The following is a 25,254-nucleotide window of genomic DNA, read 5'->3' on the forward strand; positions in this document are numbered from 1 at the left end:
TAAATTGATTTTCAAAATTAAACATTCAGTAGAGAGTTGATCTGGCAGCACATATTGCCTCCAGCCTATATTTACATAGTGTTTCTTTGCAGGACCACGTTGACTAGGTGTAAGGTTGTTCAATACTTAATGAGTGCAGAAGGAGTAGCTATTCTTGGGACAACTAACGTGTAGGGTCTCGGCTCTGGTACCATTGCAGTCGGAAGCTGTCTCACTCTGACTTCAGCATCTTCTTGACAGAGATTGGGAGTAAAAGTAAAAGATAGATTCAGTAAAGCCTCTTGTAACCACATTATGTACTTCCATCATCAATATTTCAAAATGTCATTTGTAATTTGAGATTAGTGGTTTTAGAGATTTAGATTCATGTGTTTTGAGCACGGACGTATATCAATGTACGTCTTTGGTTTTGAGAGGTTTGAGTTGGTGACATCTTATGTCTATGAGGTAGAGTCTCTTACTGCAAGTCAGTGTGTCATCCAATTTGTCCTCTGTGGGATTGTCACATGACCAGATCTGATTTTGATTATTCGGTCAGGCTAATACTCTCCACTGGATAAGTCCGTTTGAGATTTAGAGAATATAATTTACGATCTATGTGAAATTCTGGAACTTCTATCCCAAGCGAGTGGATTCTGTCAGGAGTTTTGGCAAGGGACTTTCCTCATTAATTCTCGTGGGATAGTTGCCAGTTAATAGTGGTTATTTTATAGATGTATGCTACCAGAAGAGTGAGTGAGTGAGTCGGGTTGAACGCCGCTTTTAACATTATTCCAGTTCTATCACGGTGTGTCAGCTTAATGTGGGAAGAAAGCCCGAAGTGATGCAGGTTTCAGACGTTTACCACTTCGGTGAAACCCACGAGCACGGGTATGGTGCTGACAAACCTAGAAACATAATCAGAGCGAACCGGAATCAAACCCACAATCATAGGTTTCTGGCATGCCCAAGGGACGCATCTCTGCATAGCAAATTGCGGCGCCTTGGACGACTGGACCACGCTTGTCCCCATGAAATGTGGTTTTGTTGATCACATAATTAGAGACAAATGAGGTCACACAGAAAACTTCTGTGAGGGGGCACAGGTATTGCTTTTGTATAAGGTTGCACAATTCGTGATAATGATGTATTTCTCAGCTTAATGATGATGATTCCTAATCTGTCAGCTCTTTACGTGGAGATGTGGGCGTTATGATAGTGGTAAATATCTAAGAACTTTGTTGTTTTGGGCTCCTCAAACTAAAACATGCCACGACATGACTGAAATGTTGATCAAAGTAAATCCAACTCACTGACTCCTGATTCCTGAAATGGTGTCAGTGTGTTAACCAATGCATTGGTCTCACCTGCAGTCACATAGCTGAGCATGGCAAGTACCAATCACAGCCTCACTCACTTACTCATCGATGCAGTAACACCACATCTTCATCAGTCCATCATCCACTGAACCTGTGTGGGATCTGAAATAATGGCACAAATAATGATTGGGCTTTCGGTCTATCGCCAAAGAAAATGAACCTTCTAGTGCTTTAGCGTCAGATTTTACTCTTAACATAGGGGCTGCTACTGGCTAACTCGCAGTACCAAAAAGATTTATTTCAAATAGTTACAGACTGTTATATTACTGTCAACTCTCTTGGGTTTATGCTTAGGTGGTTTGGATCAAGGGCCCCATTCCACAAGCGCCATATTTGTCGTAAGTTTATGTGAAAGTGTGGGAGTTACTAACGTCTTCGCACTAAGCTCGCTTTGTGGAACAGGCCCTGATCTACAAAACCTTTGCTGCATTACTATGGTTGTAGTGAGTGAGTGAGTTGGGTTTAACGCCACTTTTAACAGTATTCCAGTTATATCACGGCCTGTCAGCTTAATGTCGGAGGAAAGTCCGAAGTGATGCAGGTCTCAGACGTTTACCGCTTCGGTGAAACCCACAAGCACGGGTATGGTGCTGACAAACCTAGAAACATAATTGGGGTGAACCAGGATTCGAACCCACAATCATAGGTTTCTGGCGTGCCCAAACAATGATTGTTAGTCTATGTTAAACTATAAGGTTATGATAGTCATAGTGCAGTGAATGTTTGAGGTATGGTGGACATATTAGGTTCTCCGTATTTCAACATGTTTCCTGTTTTCAACAATATTTCATCTTCTGATGTGATGAAAAGAATTAAAATTGCGCCATAGACAAATTGACAGAGAAATGTGCTATTTCCGAAGTACAAATCAGTTCATGTATTAAAGGTCAGCACAGAAGCACAGACATAGTCCCATGTGCATTTGTAGCTGACAGATGGTCACGTGATCCTTTCTGACTCCAGATCAGCTGCTGCTGAGTGATTAGTGGTCAAATTAACACAGGATTTGCTATAAATGAGCTATGTATAGTTTATGAGGTCAGTTGTCAGTTCACATACACAGATACCTAGACATCTGGTGTGTGTTGGCGTCAGAATTAATCCTCACCTTGTAGGCTTTTTGTTACATTGTTGATCAAAGATATATCCTCAAAGTGATGAAGATGGTTTAGATATAAGTAGATACACAATGAACCATGTCCTGTGTATGGATTTCCTAACCTCCCAGGGATGCATCCTGCCATGTAAGAACTTGTAGAGACAGAGGAACATGACTGTTATGCTAACAAATCTAGAAGCCCACCACACACATACCCCTTTCTGAAAATACCGTACAGATATTGTATGTCTTCTTATTTTCGACCCCTTCTTGTGGAAATGTTGATTCTGTCCTTGATTCTGCTAATGCTTTTATCTGCAGGATCTAAACAGGGTTTTTTATCGTTAAATATTTATGATTAGATAAAATGAATCAATAGAAAGTTATTGATAAGACATGCAAAAAGTAAATGGGCCTTGTTTTTAAGTTTTCCTGAAAAGTTCACAATTTTCTGAGTGACCATGTTTTATGTTACTTTTAAAAAATCATGGTCCAATATAGCTTAACGACGGAGTGAAAGCATGGTCAAGTACAGTGTAAAGGTGGATTGAGAGCATGGTTTAGTATGGCGTATAGATGGAGTGAGAGCAAGGTCCAGTATGACATAAAGGTGGATTGAGAGCATGTCGTAAGGTGGATTGAGAGCATGATCCAGTATGACATAAAGGTGGATTGAGTGCATGGTCTAGTATGACATAAAGGTGGATTGAGAGCATGGTCCAGTATGACATAAAGGTGGATTGAGAGAGTGGTCCAGTATGACATAAAGGTGGATTGAGAGCATGGTCCAGTATGACATAAAGGTGGATTGAGAGCATGATCCAGTATGACATAAAGGTGGATTGAGAGCATGGTCCAGTATGACATAAAGGTGGATTGAGAGCATGATCAAGTATGACATAAAGGTGGATTGAGAGCATGGTCCAGTATGACGTAAGGGTGGAATGAGAGCATGGTCCAGTATGACATAAAGGTGGATTGAGAGCGTGGTCCAGCATGACATAAAGGTGGATTGAGAGCATGGTCCAGTATGTCGTAAGGGTGGAATGAGAGCATGATCAAGTATGACATAAAGGTGGATTGAGAGCATGGTCCAGTATGATGTAAGGGTGGAATGAGAGCATGGTCCAGTTATGTGTAAACCTGGAGTGAGGGCATGGTCCAGTATGTCATAAAATTGGCTTGAGAGTATGGTCCATCATGATGTAAAGGTGGATTGAGAGCATGGTCGAGCATGACGTAAAGGTGGATTGAGAGCATGGTCCAGTATGACATAAAGGTGGATTGAGAGTGTGGTCCAGTATGTCGTAAGGTGGATTGAGAGCATGATCCAGTATGACATAAAGGTGGATTGAGAGTGTGATCCAGTATGACATAAAGGTGGATTGAGAGCATGGTCCAGTATGACATAAAGGTGGATTGAGAGAATGGTCCAGTATGACATAAAGGTGGATTGAGAGCATGGTCCAGTATGTCGTAAGGGAGGAATGAGAGCATGGTCCAGTATGGTGTAAACCTGGAGTGAGGGCATGATCCAGTATGACATAAAGGTGGATTGAGAGCATGGTCCAGTATGATGTAAGGGTGGAATGAGAGCATGGTCCAGTATGGTGTAAACCTGGAGTGAGGGCATGGTCCAGTATGATGTAAAGGTGGATTGAGTGCATGGTCCAGCATGATGTAAAGGTGGATTGAGAGCATGGTCCAGTATGACATAAAGGTGGATTGAGAGCATGGTCCAGCATGGACTACATTTACTTGTTCTAAATTCTCCATACCATCCATATCTTGATATTGGCTGTTTCCTTCTTGTTGAACTTTGGTATGGGAGAATATTCTGATAGTGTTTTGTATCTATGAGTTTGTCACTTCAAGTTCTTTATATTTTTCATGTAGCTGAGAAATGAATGTGATAACCCCAAAGATTCTGATGTTTCAATTAATTGACGTGTGAAGTGAATAATGGCTGTTATTTTTATAATGTATTTCCTGTAGTCATCTTTCACAGCAGGGTTTGCATAAATCATCTGTCATATTTCGCAATTGATTTCCAGAGCATCATAAAAAAACTGTTAAAAATTAATTTCATATTTCAGACTTCAAATAGGTTATGCTTGGAAGTTTGAATGATGATAAATGGGTGTTTGAGTTTTTGCTTTAGAAAAGGTAGTGATATGATTTGCATTGGAGAATATGATATGTTACCATGGAAACTACATTGGAAATTGTGTGCAGTTGAGGAATATATTATTTATTTTAGCATAACTTTTAAAGGAGACATTTGATCCGAGGTCTTGTGACCCCTAGACAACCTTTTTCAAAACAGTTACAAACAATCTCATGGTTGTTGGTCAGGTGACCCATAAATACCCAGCCCATCTTCAAAGTTACCTGCCGACATTCAGACATTCACAAACTGAAAAGTCGTGAAAAAAATAAAAGACAAATCATGTCTTGATTCGGCTGAAATAATGCTGACAATTACTTGCGAATCTACAATGAGTTATGATAAAACTGAATGCGTAAGTTGGCTTAAACTTATCTGCCAGACAGTGGGGCAGGTAGGGAAAATTTTAATGCAGCCCGACCGAAAAGTTACCAGCCACGGGCAGGCGGGCAGGCTTTATTTCGGACACTGAGCACCAATAGGTCTACCAAATAAATGTATAGTTTATCACCTGAACTACGAGATAAGTATGTGCAAACCAATACATGTGGTACAGAATGGCCTGACAATTTCAGTTCCCTCACTGCAGAGAGTCCTTCTGGTACCTATGTATTTCCAAGTGTGTCTTCCCTCTGTTTCTGCAGTGATGTATGTATGGTGATTCAGCTGATATATGCTGTTCCATTACCCTGATGCTAATGTGGTCCTCAGGCTACAGCCCTGGCCTCTCATGTGGATACAATATTATATTGATGAAAATGTCACAAGCAGCTCCCAGAGGGACTGGTACAAACTGTGACATTCAACACTGTCTTCTTACAGTCGGCTTCAATTGTATCCATGTAATGAATTAACTAAAAAACATGTTTTAGATAACCAGGTGCTGCCGAAGCTAAAAACTAATTAGAACTTAGGAACCTCATGATTATTTTCTGCAGTAACTGAACAACTTTGGTATTTTTTTTTAAAATTCTGCAATTTGGACAGACAGTAGGAACACTTGGACCATCTTCTTTTTTTAATCTAACGTAACTGATTTGAGGGTGAGAATGCTTTTTGTCCCGTTCTTGGTACTATGCAATTATTTATTCATCATATTAACGCAAGCGCTTTGTAAGCAATTGGAGTGCAATGAAATATTCATCATAATAAGAGTAATTATTAACCCTTCTGTTATGTTAATGAGATCTCTCTCCCCAAATGAGAGCAAGTATACGATAAGTGTACAGCTGACAAGCTACAATTTACCATTGTTAAATTTGACATTCTCTGTGGATAGCCTATAAGCCACATACCGCTTAAATTGCTCCCAAGACGGGTATGTTCCTACTGGTCTCTCATCATGGCTGAGGTGGCCACATGGGCCTCTTATGCCAACATAGGCCTTTCGTTCTTAGCCTGGGTTTGCTGATCTCCACTAAGAAGAGATACATTACTGTGATGACAACTATTTCAGAATCGGAGTCCGAGCCTGACAAGGTAATCATGTGTTTATGTTTGGAATAATCCTTAAATGGCATGCACTGACATGGATTTTTCAGCCATCTTTAATACAGATGGTGTACTATTTGAATATTGAAAGGGTATTGGTTGCAAATTGACTGTGGTATTTGAGTTTTCTTAGTTCCATTGGAAAGGTATGGGAGTTTGGATGGATGATGGGAATTGAATGGATAATTATCCTTCGATTGTTAGAATAAATTAAGAATATTGAATGACATGATGTGTATATATACTAAATTGCAGCCAGTTTCTTTTTTGTTTTATTTAAATTTGGTTTATTGTCATATTTATAATCTTCATCTTTTTATCATCAGAAAATAATGTCTTGGGACCTTTTCAATGTTGTGTTTGTATAAGAAAAAACTCATTATGAGACATATTGATATTTGTTGCTTTGTTCTTGATATCACCTGTTTTAGTAGGTAAACATACTGTAGAAAATAGAAGTGAAAACTATAAACTAACTTTGCAGATACAATTGTGTGGGATAGAATTATATATATTTCAACTTAATTGTAAAATATAAAGCATCATCTCTTCGGAGCCTTTTTCTACATAAAACAATGTATATATCTGTGTTTCTTCTGTTCAGAAGCTAGCTTTCAGACTATTTTTCTTTCCTCAAATGTTTCAACTTTTCTGAAATGCAAATTCTATGTTGTGCAATCTTTCAATCACACATAACACAATATTAAATATGTGAAAAGTTGAAATTGCATTTATTGTAAAATTACTGAACTAAACATGCTTGAGGCCAGACTCTCTTGCTCTGTAGTCCAAGGCCATATTAATGGTTCTCAGAGTCGGAGATTGGCATCATTACATGACATTGTGAGAGGGAGCATATTTCTCTATGAGCACGTTTGCTATCTGCCAGTTTCTACGAATGGCTCAGAATCAATAGAAACCGTGAATAAAACATTTATTGTCCAATTTGCTCAAGAAATACCATCAGACTGCGTATTGATTCCAGAAATGATTTGCCATTTGTCAGAAGTTCTAGTCAAAGACATTTCATGTTCAATTGGAGAGGTTTATGACCATTTCAAGCAAATTCCTCCCTGTTAGAGCTAATCAAAAGTGGCTAAATTCTTTGAATTTCCATTTCAATGAAGTTAAGTTAATGTATTGATGCTTCTCAATCATTTGGGTGAAGTATGCTGAAGATCTAGCAAATATATACATACATATATCTTTCATGTGGAATTAATTAAGGTTCATTAACATTAGATTTGAATAATAACACTTAATCTGTTTCCTTCAGAATAATTCAGATCTAAAGGATATAATTGTATGTGTTAAGAATCCTATTGGTCAGAAAGTTAGAAATGCTCATATTGAATAATTGGCTTGCTAATTGAAATTTGAGTTTGATGTTGCAGATAGCATGTTATTCAGTCATCTGTTAGTGAAGGTTGTACTTGAGATGTAGTACATATCATTGTTAACCTTTCTAGTAGAACCTTTCTGCTGAACACAAGAATATATGGAGCACTTTGGTCTTGTCAATTAAAATGTTTATCTTGTTTAAAAATCTAACTTTGAGTAAAATGTACCTACAAGACTAGAAATGTTGGTGCTTTTACCTTAATGGAATTTTTAACAAGAGCACAAAACTTTATATTCGTTTTGTTCTATTAATTAAGTACAATAAGTTCATGTTTGAGTTTTTATTTCTAATTAAGTTTTCAGTGATAATGTCACAAAAATGTTATGATGGATGATGTTCTGACAGCATATTTTTTAATACGAATGCCAGTCAGAGTGTTTTTAGGAGGTTTAAGATGCAGAATTCAGAGATGCCTCTTCTGCACTGTCGAAGACAATATGGAAGTATTACCAAGGGACTACCATCAACATCAGTGGCAGCAGCCATTTAAACAGACTTGGACCGCTAAAACACCTGGGCCTGCATGCTTGAGGCATCCATCTTTTAGTGTCGATAATCCAATTAGGAAATCAAAGAAGCATCCATAAATTTTCTCTGAATATTTTTTAGCAGTTGATAATATTTTATGCATATTATTATACTTGTTCATCTCAGCATATCCTGATGAAATTTTACTGTTTATGAAATTTTGGATGTTCTATGTTCTTTGGAGTTGCTGTTCAGTAAAATGTCTCACAATATAGCAATATATATATATATATAAGAGTTCATAAGTCATTGCGTGAGGATCTGAGTTGATTTTATGGAGATATTTGGAAAACTGATGGTACTTTATTAAGAAACCCTTTTTTTTAGTGAATAAACAAGATGAAATATTTGTATTGATTATCTATGAATTCTAGCAGGTTGAGTTTGGTAAATAAATAAGTAATGTTGGAATTTAGACATCTTAAGGAGCCAGAATTTGCCATGATCAATTTATGAGTCATATTCAACGCCATTCCCCAGTCAATATTTGAACCAGAGGACCAAGAGAATTATGGTAATGACCACTTGAACAATTCAACATGACAAGCTTTTCATGAAGTAGATAAAATGTTCCATGATCAATATTCTCTCCTGGTTTGGTTGAACAGCAAGTGTGGTGCTGCCGAGAGAGTGGGTGTTATGAAATCCGATTTTTACACTTCCCGAACATCAGAATCAATACCACGTCCCCTGTAGGCATTTGGTCAAGATCAGGAGAAAATTACATGATACTGTACAAATATTGTCCTTCAAGAGAGGAGCTGATTTGTCTACAGGCTATGGACACCACAGCACTAATGATGGCCAAACCACTGCGGACCTTAGGCAGTACTAGCCAGTGGTCAGTTTGTAAGCCAGTACTAGCCAGTGGTCAGTTTGTAAGCGGTGGTGACTGTGTGTTCACTCGCTGTGGAAGAAGAGTCGAGAGTAAATTCCCCCTTGGTTCAATTATATTCTCTCGATGAACCTTCATAGGGTAAACACAAAGACATGTTGGTTTTGCTCTTAGATTTCAGCCATTGGGTATATCTTGAGTTGGTGGTGATGGTCCTATGAATGTTGTATGAATCAGAAATAATCCCCCTCGCTGGTGGTGATGGGGGTATTGAATGTAGCCAGATGGAAGCGAAGCAGTCTACCTGCTGGGTATTGGGGTCACGAAGATAATGTACTGTTTCACATTATATCAAATATCTGATACAAATTTAGAAGAAGTGTAATGATGGCAACATGGCCAGCAAAGATTTAATACCAGTCTTTACATCAGGCAGTTGAGTAAATGTATTCATGTATTCAAAATCAATCAAATGACTTCTTTGATAGGCATTTAGAAGTTGGAGTACTAAGTAAGGATAAGATTTATGGATGAACAACTTCTTTATTACAATTATTGGAGATGTTTCAGTGTAGGTTCTAACACCATTAACAAGCAAGTCATCACTTGCTTGATAATAGTGTTAGAACCTACACCAAAATGTCACTCTTAATTGTAATAAAGAAGTTATTCATCTATAAATCTTATTCTTAATCAATCAAATTATTCCCATCAACCACTGAAACAATAGTAGATGGTCAAAATCACAGCAATTCAGAAGTAGAATAGACATTAACCTACATACAGTTCTCGTAAAAGTGTGATAATATATAGTTCCTAGTTTATATGAAGATAGACAGTTTCTCCATGACCTTCCTAACAGTATAACATGCAAATCAACTCCAGCAAACCCTTATAATAAATCAAGTAATGCTGATGCATTGGGATACTTTTGCTTAATATATTCAAATGTTTTTAGTATCTATATTTCCAACATTTTGATTCTGTAATATTAATGTTGATATGGTTATCTCACTGCACTTGACATCAGTCAATGACTGTTTATGATAATGACAATAACAAGGTCCCAGGACACATTGATTCTGTTATGGAATGTAATTATCCCTGTCATTCTATCATCATTCATTTCATAGACTTCTCATGGTCTTTGTACTTCACAGGGGCGGTCGGGTAGCCTAGTGGTCAAAGCGTTTGCTCGTCACGCCGAAGACCCGGGTTCGATTCCCGACATGGGTACAATGTGTGAAGCCCACTTCTGGTGTCCCCCGCCGTGATATTGCTGGAATATTGCTAAAAGTGGCGTAAAACCATACTCACTCACTCACTTGTACTTTACTGTTTCAGTGTGGGTGGCATATTCAACCAAGGTTTGTGTTTTAGACAAACCATATACTCGGAGTTATTCCGGCTAGAAGGACTTATACAATATGTAGCAAGTACATATAAAATTTAGATGAAGACTCTAGTTTTCACAAAACCCCTAATTATTTTTTAAAAAGACAATTGCCTTTACAGGATCAGATAAGACAACAAGCTGTTAAATGTTAATGTTAAGTGGTAATGGTATTAAAATCCATCTGATATGTAGTTTGTTGGATCCAAGATGATGACTCACATGTATCCCATCATTTGGTGCATCAGTGAAGTCGGAAATTAGAGTGATGATGTAAGATTGCAAATGAAGTTAATAAATAAAAGCGACAAAACCCTTTCCATGAGGAATGTCTTTACATCAAAGATCTTACAATACCTCATTAGTGCTTGTTTTGTTGATCAGCCGCCTTGAGAAATATAAAAAAAATAACTTCTTTCAAAAATTAAAAAGTCCCCTTCATATAGAAATCAATAAATTAGACCATACTTTAGAAAGAAAACCGGTTCCTAAAATTATTTTATGAATGTAGTTTGTCTGTCCACTTCTAAGAGGGGATTTTTTTCTCAAAAACTATGTAAGTCACAGAAATGAAATGTTTCACGCTGATGTTACTGGTCATGATCTCAATGAGTTCAAAAATTGGTGTTGTAAATATGTCATCTGAATATGCAAAAGCACACCAGGTTTTTTATCTTTTTCTCCTAAAAGAACAAACAACACTGTATTATTTCTTGTTGTTCTTTGCCTAATTGTTGTCATTTGGTGGGGTATCCTAGTGGTTAAAGCGACTGCTCATCATGGTTTAATTCCCTGGGTTCGATTCCCTTCATGGGGGCTGGGGGGGGGACACGGATGGCCCAGTCAATGGTGCTGCGATTCGCTGTGCAGAGTTGACACACCAGAAACCTATGATTGTGGGTTCGAATCCCGGTTCACCCTGATTATGTTTCTAGGTTCGCAGCACCATACCCGTGCTCGTGGGTTTCACCGAAGTGGTAAACATCTGAGAACTGCATCACTTCAGGCTTTCCTCCCACATTAAGCTGACACGCCGCGATATAACTGGAATAATGTTAAAAGCAGCGTTAAACCCAACTCACTCACTCACTCACCCTACATGGGTACAATGTGTGAAGTCCATTTCTAGCGTCCCCCACCATGATATTGTCAGAATATCACTAAAGTGGTGTACTCACTTCAAATTGTAAATTTAGAATTTAGTCTGGCATCTGAATGTGCATAAACTGGTTGAAGGATTCCCTGATTGCCTCTCATTAGCCTTTCCTGCTAGTGTTTCTGTATTGCCACCAATGTGGCGTGGGATGGTGCTTTGATAACCCTGGCATTTGCGCTGCACTTAATGATGCTGTCACAAGATTGGACAAACATTCAGCTGCTATCACCGATGAGCATACAAATGTTATAGGTTTACCATTACCAGTCCAGTATTACATCAATAGTAGATATTTCAACCTGTTCTGTGGCAGCAGATTAATGGTTCTAGTGACAATGATTTTAGCACTCAGTTTGTGGACAATTGTTTTATCATGTCATAAGATTAACTAAGTGAGCTGTGTTGTCATATCCCACTTCATGTACATTTGTATTTGCATGAATGATTAATGGAGCTTATAAGGTTGAATGTGTCGTCTGCATGGAATGAGATCTAGGCAGAATAACTGTCATAGAGGGCGTACAGTTGTATGGAATGAGATCTAGGCAGAATAACTGTCATAGAGGGCATACAGTTGTATGGAATGAGATCTAGGCAGAATAACTGTCATAGAGGGGGTACAGTTGTATCGAATGAAATCTAGGCAGAATAACTGTCATAGAGGGCAGACAGTTGTATCAAATGAGATCTAGGCAGAATAACTGTCATAGAGGGCGTACAGTTGTATCGATGAGATCTAGGCAGAATAACTGTCATTGAGGGTGTACAGTTGTATTGAATGAGATCTAGGCAGAATAACCGTCATTGAGGGCGTATAGTTGTATGGAATGAGATCTTGGCAGAATAACTGTCATAGAGGGCGTACAGTTGTATCGAATGAGATCTAGGCAGAATAACCGTCATAGAGGGCGTACAGTTGTATCGAATGAGATCTAGGCAGAATAACTGTCATAGAGGGCGTACAGTTGTATAGAATGAGATCTAGGCAGAATAACTGTCATTGTGGGCGTACAGTTGTATCGAATGAGATCTAGGCAGAATAACCGTCATTGAGGGCGTACAGTTGTATCGAATAAGATCTAGGCAGAATAACTGTCATAGAGGGCGTACAGTTGTATCGAATGAGATCTAGGCAGAATTACTGTCATAGAGGGTGTACAGTTGTATCGAATGAGATCTAGGCAGAATAACCGTCATTGAGGGCGTACAGTTGTATCGAATGAGATCTAGGCAGAATAACTGTCATAGAGGGCATACAGTTGTATCGAATGAGATCTAGGCAGAATTACTGTCATAGAGGGTGTACAGTTGTATCGAATGAGATCTAGGCAGAATAACTGTCATTGAGGGCGTACAGTTCTAGGACCTCATCATCAATCTCCTGGTTGGGTACTGACGTAAGACAGATCAGGGTGAGTCTGGCTTTGAATCCTTTAGGATCCTGGCATAGCCAAGGCACACAACGCCACATGTGTCTAACAAGGATGTATTACAAGTATAGGCAACTTTGGAGATGTAAATTGAGAGGATTCTAGTGAGGACGTCAGTTTCTAAACCTGTGCTTTTAGCTCCTTACAATGTGACCTCGTTTCCTGAATATATAATAGTTGGATTTGGCCGAATATCTCACTATTTTATCTTGTTTCATTTTGTTAATTTTTGGGACATCTGACTGCAATTACAACTTTATGACAGTGTAATATGACCAGGCGGATGCAGAACATATGTGACATGTCATAATATAGAAGGATATTACTCTTTACTATTATTATCTGTGCAGCTATGATAAGACAGTTTCAAGTGTTAATGCTGGGTACATGAATTGAAAGATGTGGCTATTTCCATAGGTAAGCGACCCGTTAAGATCCGGGGTAGAATATGTCTTCAGCAACCCATGCATGCTGTAGAAGGCAACTATGCTTGTCGTAAGAGGCAACTTATGGGATCGGGTGGTCAGGCTTACTGACTTGGTTGATGCATTTCATCATATCCCAATTGCATGGATCGATGCTCATGATGTCAGTCACTGGATAGTCTGTTCCAGACTCGATTACAGAATGACGTCATATAGCTGGAATATTGCTGAGTGCGGCGTTAAACAAACAAACAAACAAACAAACAAACAAACAAACCATATGTCAGCACAGATTTGCCACATTGTGTCTTATCAGGTCAGTGTCTGTCGTGACTGTGTATTTTATGTTCTTGTGTATTTGAGTCAGTGTCAATGTATATCATTATGCTCCATGATGTCAAGACATTTTGTGGATGTGATTTATTAATGTGAGGTTGTAAATTTTAGCAAGAATATTGAAAGAGGTTTATAATGTCACCAGGATTAACAGTTTCTAACAGTCAACTTCACCCTTGAAACTACTGAACACCTCCATAGTGTAGTGGATAGAGCGTCTGCCGGGAGAGCGGATGGTAGGAGGCTTGATCCCCCAGCTGCGACCTACCAAAGATGTTAAAATAACAACAGAAAAAGCGTTTGATGAAAGTGTAACCCATACATAAGCTGACCCCTTTCTACAGAATCTTTTTTCTGGTCCTCAAAATTTGGCTTATCATCGGTCATATACGGTACATGCAGTTAAACCAAAAGTGGCTCTCGGTTGTTGAACCTTGTTATAGTGTCAGTGTATGTAGCACTTTTACCGTGTCTACCTCTAATATACCTGCTAATCGCCTCCGAGATCTAGCGATAGAGTGTCTCCCCAGTGAGCCAAAGGTCGTGGGTTCAATCCACAGCCACATCATACCAAAACACATTAAGAAATGGTACTTGTTCTTACCCTGCCTGGTTTTGGCATTGGATAAAGCAAGGAATGACAGGCTCGGAGTCAGTTTAATGTGTCTGAGTGGGTATTCGTGTTAAATCTTGGCATGGTATCTCACTGGGCTGTCACTGTAAAGCCAGTATACATCTGGACTAGTACAAGCAGAATTGGAAAACATGTAAGGCGCTACTTGGAAAAAAGTAAACTTTGATCCTGTCGTGTAAGTCTGAATGATCCAACCACTCGGTAGACCCATCAGCATTCTGTTCGAAACCCAGATGAACAATAAACTGCTCACTTTATTGGTCAGACTTGTAATAATTGTTTTATGGTTCATTAGTAGGACATGCTTTTATGGATTCCGGTGTGACATTTTTGAATGTTTTTTCTTTGTATATAAAGGATCTTTGTGTTATGTTTGTCTTTGACAATCGTTAACATCCAACTTGCAATAAATCAGTGTAGATGAAAGAATCAGTTATCTCACTAATCAACGTAAGGTTACAGAATTCAAATTATACTCACAGGAGATAGCTTTCTAAGCCTTACTTGACAATGCTAAGAATATTGAGACAATTTTTAAACTTCTAGTAAGATTCAGAGCCTCATGACTAACTTCTAATGGCCATTAAATCCCTGGGTTATTAATTCCTCGAATTATTTCATATTTACATTATTATTTCATTATGCTATTTCCATTTAAGAAATGCTATGTCAATAGTACAGGGATAGAGTTACTAATCTGCATTATCCTTCAACCACATTTCCGAGTAAACATATTTCCTAATGAGGAAATTGTCTTGCAAATTCTGCATAACAAAAACAAACACACTATGCTCAAGTGCAGAGAAGTGAAGAAAAGTACAACAAAGGACAATGCAGAAATCGATCATTTCTGGCAGTGACAGATGAGATAATATGAAGGTGATATATTCCTCACGACTACTGCTATTTGACTTTTAATCACACTGCGCTCGCCAGATCAATACTTCGTGTCCGAATAGATGGCGTTTCTGGACGATTTCGAGCGCAGGGTGATTATTTGGGAATCCATGCTTGTAAAGGGGATCTATCTAGATTCACTATGATTATATGGTGGTGCTAATGACTACCTTGAGAATTGACAAGCAGGCTGTTCTAGCAGCAAGGAAATGCTGAAGTCAGGAATTCATCACATTTATTTCTTATTTTTAGTATTATTTCATAATGATGTTTGAGAAATGTGTTCTGATCAGAAATTGACATCTTAATTATAATCTTTGGAAAAAAATATATTTGATAAGTGATGAGGAAAATTTAGACATCGTTGATAAAAGAAGGTAGCTTGTGTTTCACAAATGTTTCATGTTGATGACAATAAGAGAAGCATAGTGAAAGATTCCTAGAAATTAATATAATAATTATACTCCATGTTACATTAGTTCATATTTAATTAGTTTTGATTTCATGAAAAAGTAATCTTTACGATATATACTTAAAGTAAAATACAAAAAGATAACTGAGTTTCAATCAAAATCAACTTATCTGGATATAATCATACAAGATTAGAAAGTTAATGTGTTTAAAAAAATTGACAAGTTTCAATTTCTCACCAATAAACTCCTAACACCCTGATAATAAATCTTGTTGGAACTGTTCGTGATAGTGTTTGTAGTTCATTTGTGGGAATCATTAAGACACAAAGATCGCTGCCAGAAAATCAATGGAGACTGAACAAGTGGTTCCCTGCTTCATCACACAGCTTTTTTGCTGATACCAAGGACCCTTTGATATGTCCAACTGGCCGCACTGATCATAGTCCTATAGCCGGCATCTTTAGATCTACCATTCCTGTTTTTGTCTCATTGGGCTATTCTGTTGATGAGAATAGCCTCAGGCAAAGAGTTCTACACCAAATTCCTTTCAATCCCTCATTCGCAAATTGAATTTGGGCTCTATAGAAAAAGCCATTATCGGAATGACGATATCCAAGAGAAGGAGACGGAACCTCCAAACTGACCCTTATTTATTTGTCACACACGTTCTGTTCAATATTTATCAGCATGTACGAAAATCAGAATAGGAAATTACTTGATCAGGGTTGTTTAGGCTGAGGTAGTCTACCTTCTATTCTGATCCCGAAGCATTGTAGCTGATGCAAGCTGCAAGTTTCTTGGATGCTACAGTCTCAGTATAATATCTGCATTAATTGAGCCTGTTTGCAACAGCAAAGTTTGATTTGTTTCTGAAACTGGAGATATTGATTTTTCTGATCAACAGGTTGGTGATTTAGAACTGATTATGTACCTCATTTGGTACAGGACCAGGATCTGTTTAACGTAGTTGCCACTAAAACATGCCATGGACACCATGATGTGTGTTTTGTAGACTGAGAGGCACCAGACCGCTTACTATCAAACCTTGGGGTTTTCATTTGTATGGATGTTTTCCAGAACATTAAAATTTCCACTTCCACTGACATTGATGAACCACCTGTGTGACCAAGCCGAATCACCTTACATTTTATTTTATGCAATCTGGTCAAATGGCTCTTAAGAATTTGGATTGCATGAGGTAGCTCCTGAAGCCTTTAGATCGATGTTGAATACTTACCAAATCCTCTTTGGAATCTGCAGGATTAGGTCTGGTCAACTTTGAACCTTGTCTAGAATTCTGTTTTTGCTTGGAACGGTCATAGTGCCCTGAAGTTCTTTGAGAAGGAGAGGGAGAGCTTTTCGCCACAGTCAGTTTCTACTTGAGATGTGGACATTGTTAGTATATTTCTCTCAAGTATCTCAGCATTTTTAGACTGCCTTATTCCACATTGATAGTAATTAATTCTGTGCAGCAGCTGCAAATATAATGGGATGTTTACCAAACTCTTTGTCACATTTTGACTTGAACATCTGTCCCGACTACATCAGGAATTCTGCAACTTGTGTTTTGGTGACAGGAAGTCTACAGTTCAAGTTCTGAAGAAATAACTCCATTGACATTGATGAATTGACCCAACTGTACCAGAATTCTTCAATTCTCCTAGAAAAAAATTCCAACAGAGGCTACATACACCAGACTTACCAAATTATTCTTAAAACTGCCAATAGGACTGAATTGTATGTGCACTGGGATGCTTCACCCGACTGTATTGGAATCAAAGTCAGGCTTTGACATTGATGTTCAGCCCCGAAAAGCTTCTTTTTTATAACTTTCAGGAATACTGTTGGAAAAGAAGTGCATGCGAAAGGACAGGGGCATTTTTTATGTGGCATCATTGTGTTAATATTCTTGCAGTGAAAAAAGCAAATCCTTGAGGAACGTGTGCCTGGAATAAAGACCTTCAGGAATGGCATTGTTGTCAGTCAGCGCTGAGGATCCAACAACCTTATTTTGCTTTGCGATTCACTGATTTGAAATTTGAAAGTCACATCAGGTCAGGTCATTCAGGACACCAGGGAAGAGTTGCATCATCGTGACTGCCAATGCATATTTTAGTCACCAGTGATTGATATCACTATTTATTGTATTTGATTATGTTGAACACGACAGTAATTCCCCTTGGTACTTGCCCATGTGTAAGGATCAAACAATACATTGGTTGAAGCACCAGGTCCAAGTAGCTTGAAGGCACACAGTTTCTGTGTTTTTTTCAATGGTTTTGCACAGCCAGACCCATTCTGATAACTTTGGTACCCCTGCAGTTTCTGGTACCGAAGCAGCGTGCGACAAATTGCATCAGTGTCAATATTTATTTAAGTCCCACAGGATTGCCGTATATGCTTTTTTGAGTCATTTATGTTAAATACAGGCAGGAGACCACGCTATCTGAACCACGGGACAAATTGGATCGAGATATTGACAATACGATGGTAATCGATAGATCAATGACGGGACTGATGTTGGTCTTGATGAATATTATTTCATGTCAGATTGGTTTGAATTAGTTTCCACGTTTCCCGATACTGTTTCATAAAGAAACAAGCCATCATTGGAATATTCCAAAATTCTCTACTAGACCTGATCGAGGCTGTTTGAAGAAAATGACGGCGGTAAGTTTCTTCGGCTTGTTTTTATGTTTCTGTCACGTTTCACATGTTCACAGCATGCTTTTTGGGGGGAAATTAGTAAAAGTTCATTGTTTGGGGTTTGGGTTTCGATTTTGTAAGGGTAATGATTATTCTCAACATGTAGAATGTTCTGCAATATGGGAAAGGATGCTAGGGAGAGGGGCCATTATCAGACTACCTGTTGATCCTGTGCCAGAATGATCTCATCCATTCTTGTCTTCGTCGTCTTGCATAATATTGCTGCACAAGAATCACTGAGACTTGAGGCAACTTGAGACTTCATGATTTGACTTTAATCATTTGTTGGTTTAATAATTTTAAATATTTGGATTTAATTTCTGATTTCAGTTAAATTAAACAGTTGATGATAAATTTATCATTTTACGTGTATTATCTTTTCCTTTAAATTTAGGTATCAGTTTTTAGCTTCAGTTCCTTCTTTGTTTTAATCTCCCAGTTAAGGATTATGAGTGCACATAGCCAATGCTCACCCATTGCATGTTTGTACTGAATTGTCATTTGATTTGTGGAAAGTTGTTGTAATATTCTATCAATTTAAGTATAAGTTAATATGTTGCAAATCAATCATTATGACAGAGTTCTGTTATTGTGGATGCTGAAACACTTGGCTGCAAGCGAAATCAGTTTTAATGGAGGTTTTCTATAAAGAACTAATGAAAAGTACTTTTTGCTAGAAGATTGCTGACATTTTACGCTGTTTCCATAGCAACATAATATCAGTTGACATTCCCTGACTCCTAGCTGGTGATATACATGTACATTCCCCAGACTTAATGCATGTATATGATATGTGTATTGATTCTTAGCATATAGGCTGAACAGCGAGCTAACACAACAGTTTTGGATTGTGTGGCAGCAATTAGCCTGTAAAAGCTCAAACTGTTCCCAACCACTCCAGTGTAAAATGTCTCAACTGTTAATCTGTTACAAACATGCCTCAAATGTAAATCTGTCAGAAAAATGTGTTGAATGCTGCTATTGTATTCAGGTTTCTGTGTCAAGTATCAAATTGATAAAGATGAAAATAATATTGGAAAATTGTAGGTTTGTTTTACATGAATTTGCTTTGAGGGCATTCATAGTTTGAACTTACTGGTATGACATGTAGTGCATTGAGACCCAGTTACACCCAAGATGACCTCAGAGCTCGTAATGTTCTTGTAATAGAGTGCCAGTTGCATGGTTAAATTTATCATGTTTGTAATGGCATGTTTAAAAATGTTCCTGGTGCCAGAAGTGCACACTTAGAAATAATATTTTTTTCTAAAATACACAACTTTTGACAGTGGCATGTTTAAGTTCGTAATGGCATGGTTAAAATAAGTTCCCAATGCCAGAAGTGCACACTTAGAAATCATTTCTTTCTAAGAAAACATACCTTTTAACCATGTTTTTTATATGAAGCCGGTGAAAAATGTACTTTCAATAAAATGTACTGGACAAATACATGAGCTTGTGAACATGCTTCGCGTGCAGTATAACTCCAGTAAACAGGGGGGATTCAGAATTCAAAAGGGTACTGTCAATCTCAATGCAAAGGAAGGAGGTAAACTTTCTACAACTGCTTATCATCTAGCTCATGGTGAAATGAAATTCACACCAATTATCAAAGATGGATCAGAAGAATTCTTGTTGGCACACTTAAGTTTAAAGTTAATGACTGCCCCGTGGCACACTAGATAACAAAAACATTTCTTTCCCTGAGTAGTAGAACACTGATGCTACTCCTTGCCGACACAGTGCATAATTATACCTTACCAACAAGAAGCATAATTATACCTTACCAACAAGAAGCATAATTATACCTTACCAACAAGTAGCATAATTATACCTTACCAACTAGTAGCATAGTTATACCTTACCAACAAGTAGCATAATTGTACCTTACCAACAAGTAGCATAATTATACCTTACCAACAAGTAGCATAACTGTACTTTACCAACAAGTAGCAATCCTCATACCAGTGTGTCTTACAATGCCTGATTATGCTTGCAACTACTACTGAAATGTTTTTTCTGTCTGCAGTACTTGACTCCTTTCATCCTGTGTTGAGCATTCATTGATATTTCTTCAGTAAAATGTTCCTGAAAGTGTTGGTCAAATTTCAGAGACCAAGCAGACCCCATTTTCAACATTGATATGAATTTTTATTACAGCATGGAGTCTGTACTTCATTGCATGACATCATGACCAATGGGCAATATGGAGATAACTGCTTGGTCTAACAGGAGTAGACTGTTATTGCTTCCAACCTAAGATTGTCAACGGTTGTATTGAAATGGATAGGATCTGGAGGGCTAGCCTCATGGTTAAATCATTCCCTGTCATGCAAAGACCTTGGTTGATATATCCCAGGAGCACAATAAATCAAGCCCAGTCAATGGTACTTATAGCAATACTTTGTAAAAAATATACTTATTACAACAATTTGAAAATTAAATTCTTGAGGCATCAAGGAATTGGATCCAGAGGGCTTCATAGTTCCTGAAACCTTTTTTATCAAGATTATTCAAATATTCTGACAATCTGTTATCTATATTCTGAAATATTCATATATTTTCCCCTCCAAAGTCCTGTGCGACATGGTGCAATTCCACGCCTAATATCTATAGAATATGATATAGCTCCTAGCTTGGTTCATGTCTTTTTCAATCTCTGGACACCCACGTCACAGTCTTGTATAGTCCCTGGCCCAGATTCAGAGCAAATGTTATTACGTCCATGTCAGTGTCATGTTGTAGGGCAGGGGGTGTATCAGTTTCCCCATGCAGAGATGTCTACGTGATATCTGGGTAATAGAGACTATATGCTTTCTCTTGCCATAGACAAACATTAGCTACGGTTGTCTTTGTTATGAAAATGCCTAATTCAATTAACTATTTATTCTAACATATGCTTCCACACAAAAGGAGAGCAGTAAACATACAATTTGTACAGATGAATTGTTTTACAATCACAGAGATGACACACCGTGTTTCCAGTGTCCTGTGTGAACAGGCTCTCCTCAATGATGTTGTCAAGGTACTCCCCTATAGACATCAAGACAACTAGTCCAGGAAATACTTCTCTCCTCAGTAATTGGGCAGGAGAAGGATTCTCTGGCTAAAGGCATGGAAACCTGTCTGCTTCTTTTTTTTCCACTGAGTATTTTCGGCCATCCATTTGTTCTTTCCCGTTTAGTTTGTATTCCCAAATCCATTTTTTCATGTCTCTAATGCTATCTTTCAAGCTACCTTAAGCATACTTCTTCCTCCTCTCTCTACTTCTTTCTTTCTCTTTATGTCCTCTTCATTCTTTCTTATCTGAAAATTATTTGTTCATTCTGTCTTTCATTTTTTTCCACAGACACTCAATGCAGTCTTTTTATTTTATTTTCATTCAATTCTTGCATTTCTATTTCCTGTATGCCTTCTTCTCCCTATCTATTTTCATATCATTCCTTTTTCTCCACTTCTCTCTCTCTTATCCAATCTCTCTGTGTTCTTTTCCAGTCATTAATTTTCGTTTCTTTCCCGTGTGATCTTTTCTCATCCTTTCTCATTCTCTTTATCTCCAGGCCTCCGAGCTTAATCTCTATTTGTCCAAATTGCACATACATCACAAATACCAATGCTTGTTAGCAGCATCAGAAATACCTTATTGACCATTCCAGAGTAACTTTTGTAGAAATCAATATAAAAAATACCACCACATAAAATAAATAGCTCATAACTGCAAAACTAGATTTTTTTACCTAAAAATTACTTCTCATGGAAACTCCTAAAGTGGCATTCTTTGCAAGTATGAATAAATTAGCTTAGTGCTTTGATTTTAAATTTCTGTGAAATAGCTCCCACAGGTTCATTCTGTTTGATGGCTTTCTCATGAGGAACTGTGATGAATTATGAATGACTTGAACTTTGCAACATAGCAACTCTCCATCTATCCAAATGCAATGAGCAACATACAAACTGCTCTAGAAGCCAGCCAGTCTGACTTCGTGAAAGTAAATGTTTCAACTTTATTATTTGGAATGTATTGCAAAATGGGTGCACAGGAGGAATTTTGTCATCAATGTTTCAGCTACACTCAAAGATTGGCTTGAAGATAACACAATCTGGCCCAGACTATTGTTTGTTAGCATGAACAACGATCCCTTCTGTCATGCTATGATGGCATATAAACATTCATTGTAACCACTTGGTGAGTGAGTGAGCGAGTTGGGTTTATGCCACTTTTAACAGTATTCCGTTATATGAAAGCGTGCAGGTCTCAGACGTTTACCACTTCGGTGAAACCCACGAGCACGGGTATGGTGCTGACAAACCTAGACACATAATCAGGGCAAACCGGGATTTGAACCCACAATCATAGGTTTCTGGTGTGCTCAAGGGACGCAACTCTGCACAGCGAATCACGGTACCTTAGACTACTGGGCCACCCGTGCCCCCGTAACCACTTGATCCTCAGGTTAGTTTGTCCCCAAACCCTGGTCTATATTGCAAGTGGTCCTAGTGGTCTAGTTGTTAACATGATGTCCGATGCAATTCCCTTTTTTAACAGGCGTGTTTTCAGGTGAACAGTTGATTGGCCTTTGCATGTGTTTGTGACAAGTGCCACTGGTGGGGCAGGATATGCCCTTTATTGGGGTGAAAACCTGGTATCATCTCTGTTTGATAGTGATTCTTAAACACATGCGTATGATATAGCCGGACATGTACAATGGACACTGTAGTAGAGATTTTTTATGATTATGGATTTATTGTTTTCGTTTTTTTGTCCAGAGTTGAAATGTAAATTCATTCATTTTTATGGTGAGTGTTTATTGGTGTTGCAGAGAGCCTTTTGATTAAATGCAGCAGTTAATAATACATTACATAATGGGTTTCTCTTAAATGTAAAGACATATACTCTCTTGGGTGTATACGATTATTTAGTATTCTGAATCAATGTCAAAACATCAATGAGGGTGAAAAACCCAAGTAAATTTTGGCAGAGTTTGGGTTGGGGTGATGGTGTGTGTTTTGAGGGGTGGGGAGAGGTTTTGATTGGTGGTGTGTGTGTGTTTGTGTTGGGGGGGGGGGGGGGGGAGGAGGGGAGGTTTGGAGCGGTGGTCACTGACAACCCATTAATCTTTCTGTTAACATTGATCAAGTGTGCTTTTGACAGGCAGGGCATTGCAGTAAATACGACCATGATCATGTTTGGTTGGTGATCGATATTAAACATTTTAGAAAACCACCAGTGATCATGTGCTTAATTGCAGGAGGTCAATGCTGTTAGTTCATGTTTGCTCAAAAGTTTTCTGATTCTGAAATGTAGTTTTTAAGGGCGTTAGTGTTAAAGTAGAATCTGAATCAACTTCATTGTATTTTTGAGAAAAAACCCGAAATATGAAGTTTGTAATGGATATTGAAGGCACTATCAGAGGTTTCTATGAAGTTTCCACTGAAGGTTAGTATGAGGTTTCCACTGGTAGAAGGTTAGTATGAGGTTTCTACTGGTAGAAGGTTAGTGTGAGGTTTCTACTGGTAGAAGGTTAGAATGAGGTTTCCACTGGTAGAAGGTTAGTATGAGGTTTCTACTGGTAGAAGGTTAGTATGAGGTTTCCACTAATAGAAGGTTAGTATGAGGTTTCTACTGGTAGAAGGTAAATTTGGGGTTTCCACTGAAGGTTAGTATGAGGTTTCCACTGGTAGAAGGTTAGTATGAGGTTTCTACTGGTAGAAGGTTAGTATGAGGTTTCTACTGGTAGAAGGTTAGTATGAGGTTTCCATGCAGATGTTCGATATTGATTACTCCATCATGTTGTGACAGTATAAATGTCATTGGTTTTAATTTGTGAGAATGATGAAGCTTTGAAGTAACTCCAAGAATCCTTAATTAGCTACATTGTCCATGTTAAATATACTGTGCCGTTGTTTGTGCAGTCTTTGATACTTCACCCATTTTCGATTTTAGCAACAATCTGTTGAAAGACATTCCTTTTCATGTGTTTTATGTCATCATCAGCCAAGTCCTACTGCTTCCATGTGATATATATCTGTCAGTGTCTGCAACATAGTCTTCCATGAAGAATCTGTCAACTATTTCAGTAAATGGAATTTCAATCCACAAAATCACAATATATATCAAAACTAATGAAGGTGGGTAGGTTTACAAAAGATTAAAACCTGCATGTGTGAGTGAGTGAGTGGGTTGGGTTTGAACAGTATTCCAGTTATATCGCGGCGTGTCAGCTTAATGTGGGAGGAAAGTCTGAAGTGATGCAGGTCTCAGACGTTTACCACTTTGGTGAAACCCACGAGCACGGGTATGGTGCTGACAAACCTAGAAACATAATCGGGGCGAACCGGGATTTGAACCCACAATCATAGGTTTCTGGCGTGCCCAATGGACGCAACTCTGCACGGCGAATTGCGGCGCCTTAGACGACTGGGCCACCTGTGCCCCGTACACAACGTGAAGTTTATCTGACAGATTTAGACAGCGAAAAACAACTTCCTTTGAGATATATCCAAGAAATTCTCTCTGTGATGATAAACTATGATGTACTCTAAGATGACATACTACAATGTGAAATATAAGCTCCAGAGAGATTATCTGGTGTACATTTCTTAAGAGATCAAAGGCACTTTCGACTTGATTATCATTTCGGTAAGTAGCCCACTTGGGTATTTGACTGAATGACAGAGGAGGGAGTAACAAAATTTTCAGACACTGAATAATGTTCATTTCCTTTTTAGTTTGTGGACAGAGGTGAGGAAAGGTGAAACGGGTTTTAACTTTACGTTCAAGATTATTGCTATTAAATAGAGGTGTGCACACTAGTCCGAACCAATGACACTTTTATAGTGCAAGCCCTCTGATATACTATGCCACAATTTAACATACATACCCCACCCACACAGTATAATGACTCCAAGCCAACCACACCCCTTGTTTTATCCCCTTAATGCTGAGCAGGGTGACAAGAAGCATCACCTTCTTACGTCTTTTAG

The 25,254-nt window shown here is 38.2% G+C and overlaps 1 protein-coding gene across 10 annotated transcripts in view; it reads left to right on the top strand.

Moving 5' to 3' along the window:
- LOC124140489 (dipeptidyl peptidase 4-like) overlaps positions 1 to 25,254 on the top strand; it is a 544,190-nt gene that overhangs the window by 394,098 nt on the left and 124,838 nt on the right. The window contains exon 1 of one of the 10 annotated variants that reach the window (XM_048382359.1): positions 5,946 to 6,103. The exons of 8 other annotated variants lie outside the window; for them this stretch is intronic. In XM_048382359.1, coding sequence (XP_048238316.1) covers positions 5,984 to 6,103 — 120 coding nt within the window. In that variant the 5' untranslated portion in view covers positions 5,946 to 5,983. Of the gene's footprint in view, positions 1 to 5,945; positions 6,104 to 18,069; positions 18,235 to 25,254 lie in introns of those variants that run through there. One more of the 10 variants, XM_048382371.1, reaches the window with a different exon arrangement.

Source organism: Haliotis rufescens, unplaced genomic scaffold, assembly GCF_023055435.1.
Source record: "Haliotis rufescens isolate VD_foot unplaced genomic scaffold, xgHalRufe1.0.p SCAF_4, whole genome shotgun sequence".
Classification (NCBI taxonomy): domain Eukaryota; kingdom Metazoa; phylum Mollusca; class Gastropoda; order Lepetellida; family Haliotidae; genus Haliotis; species Haliotis rufescens.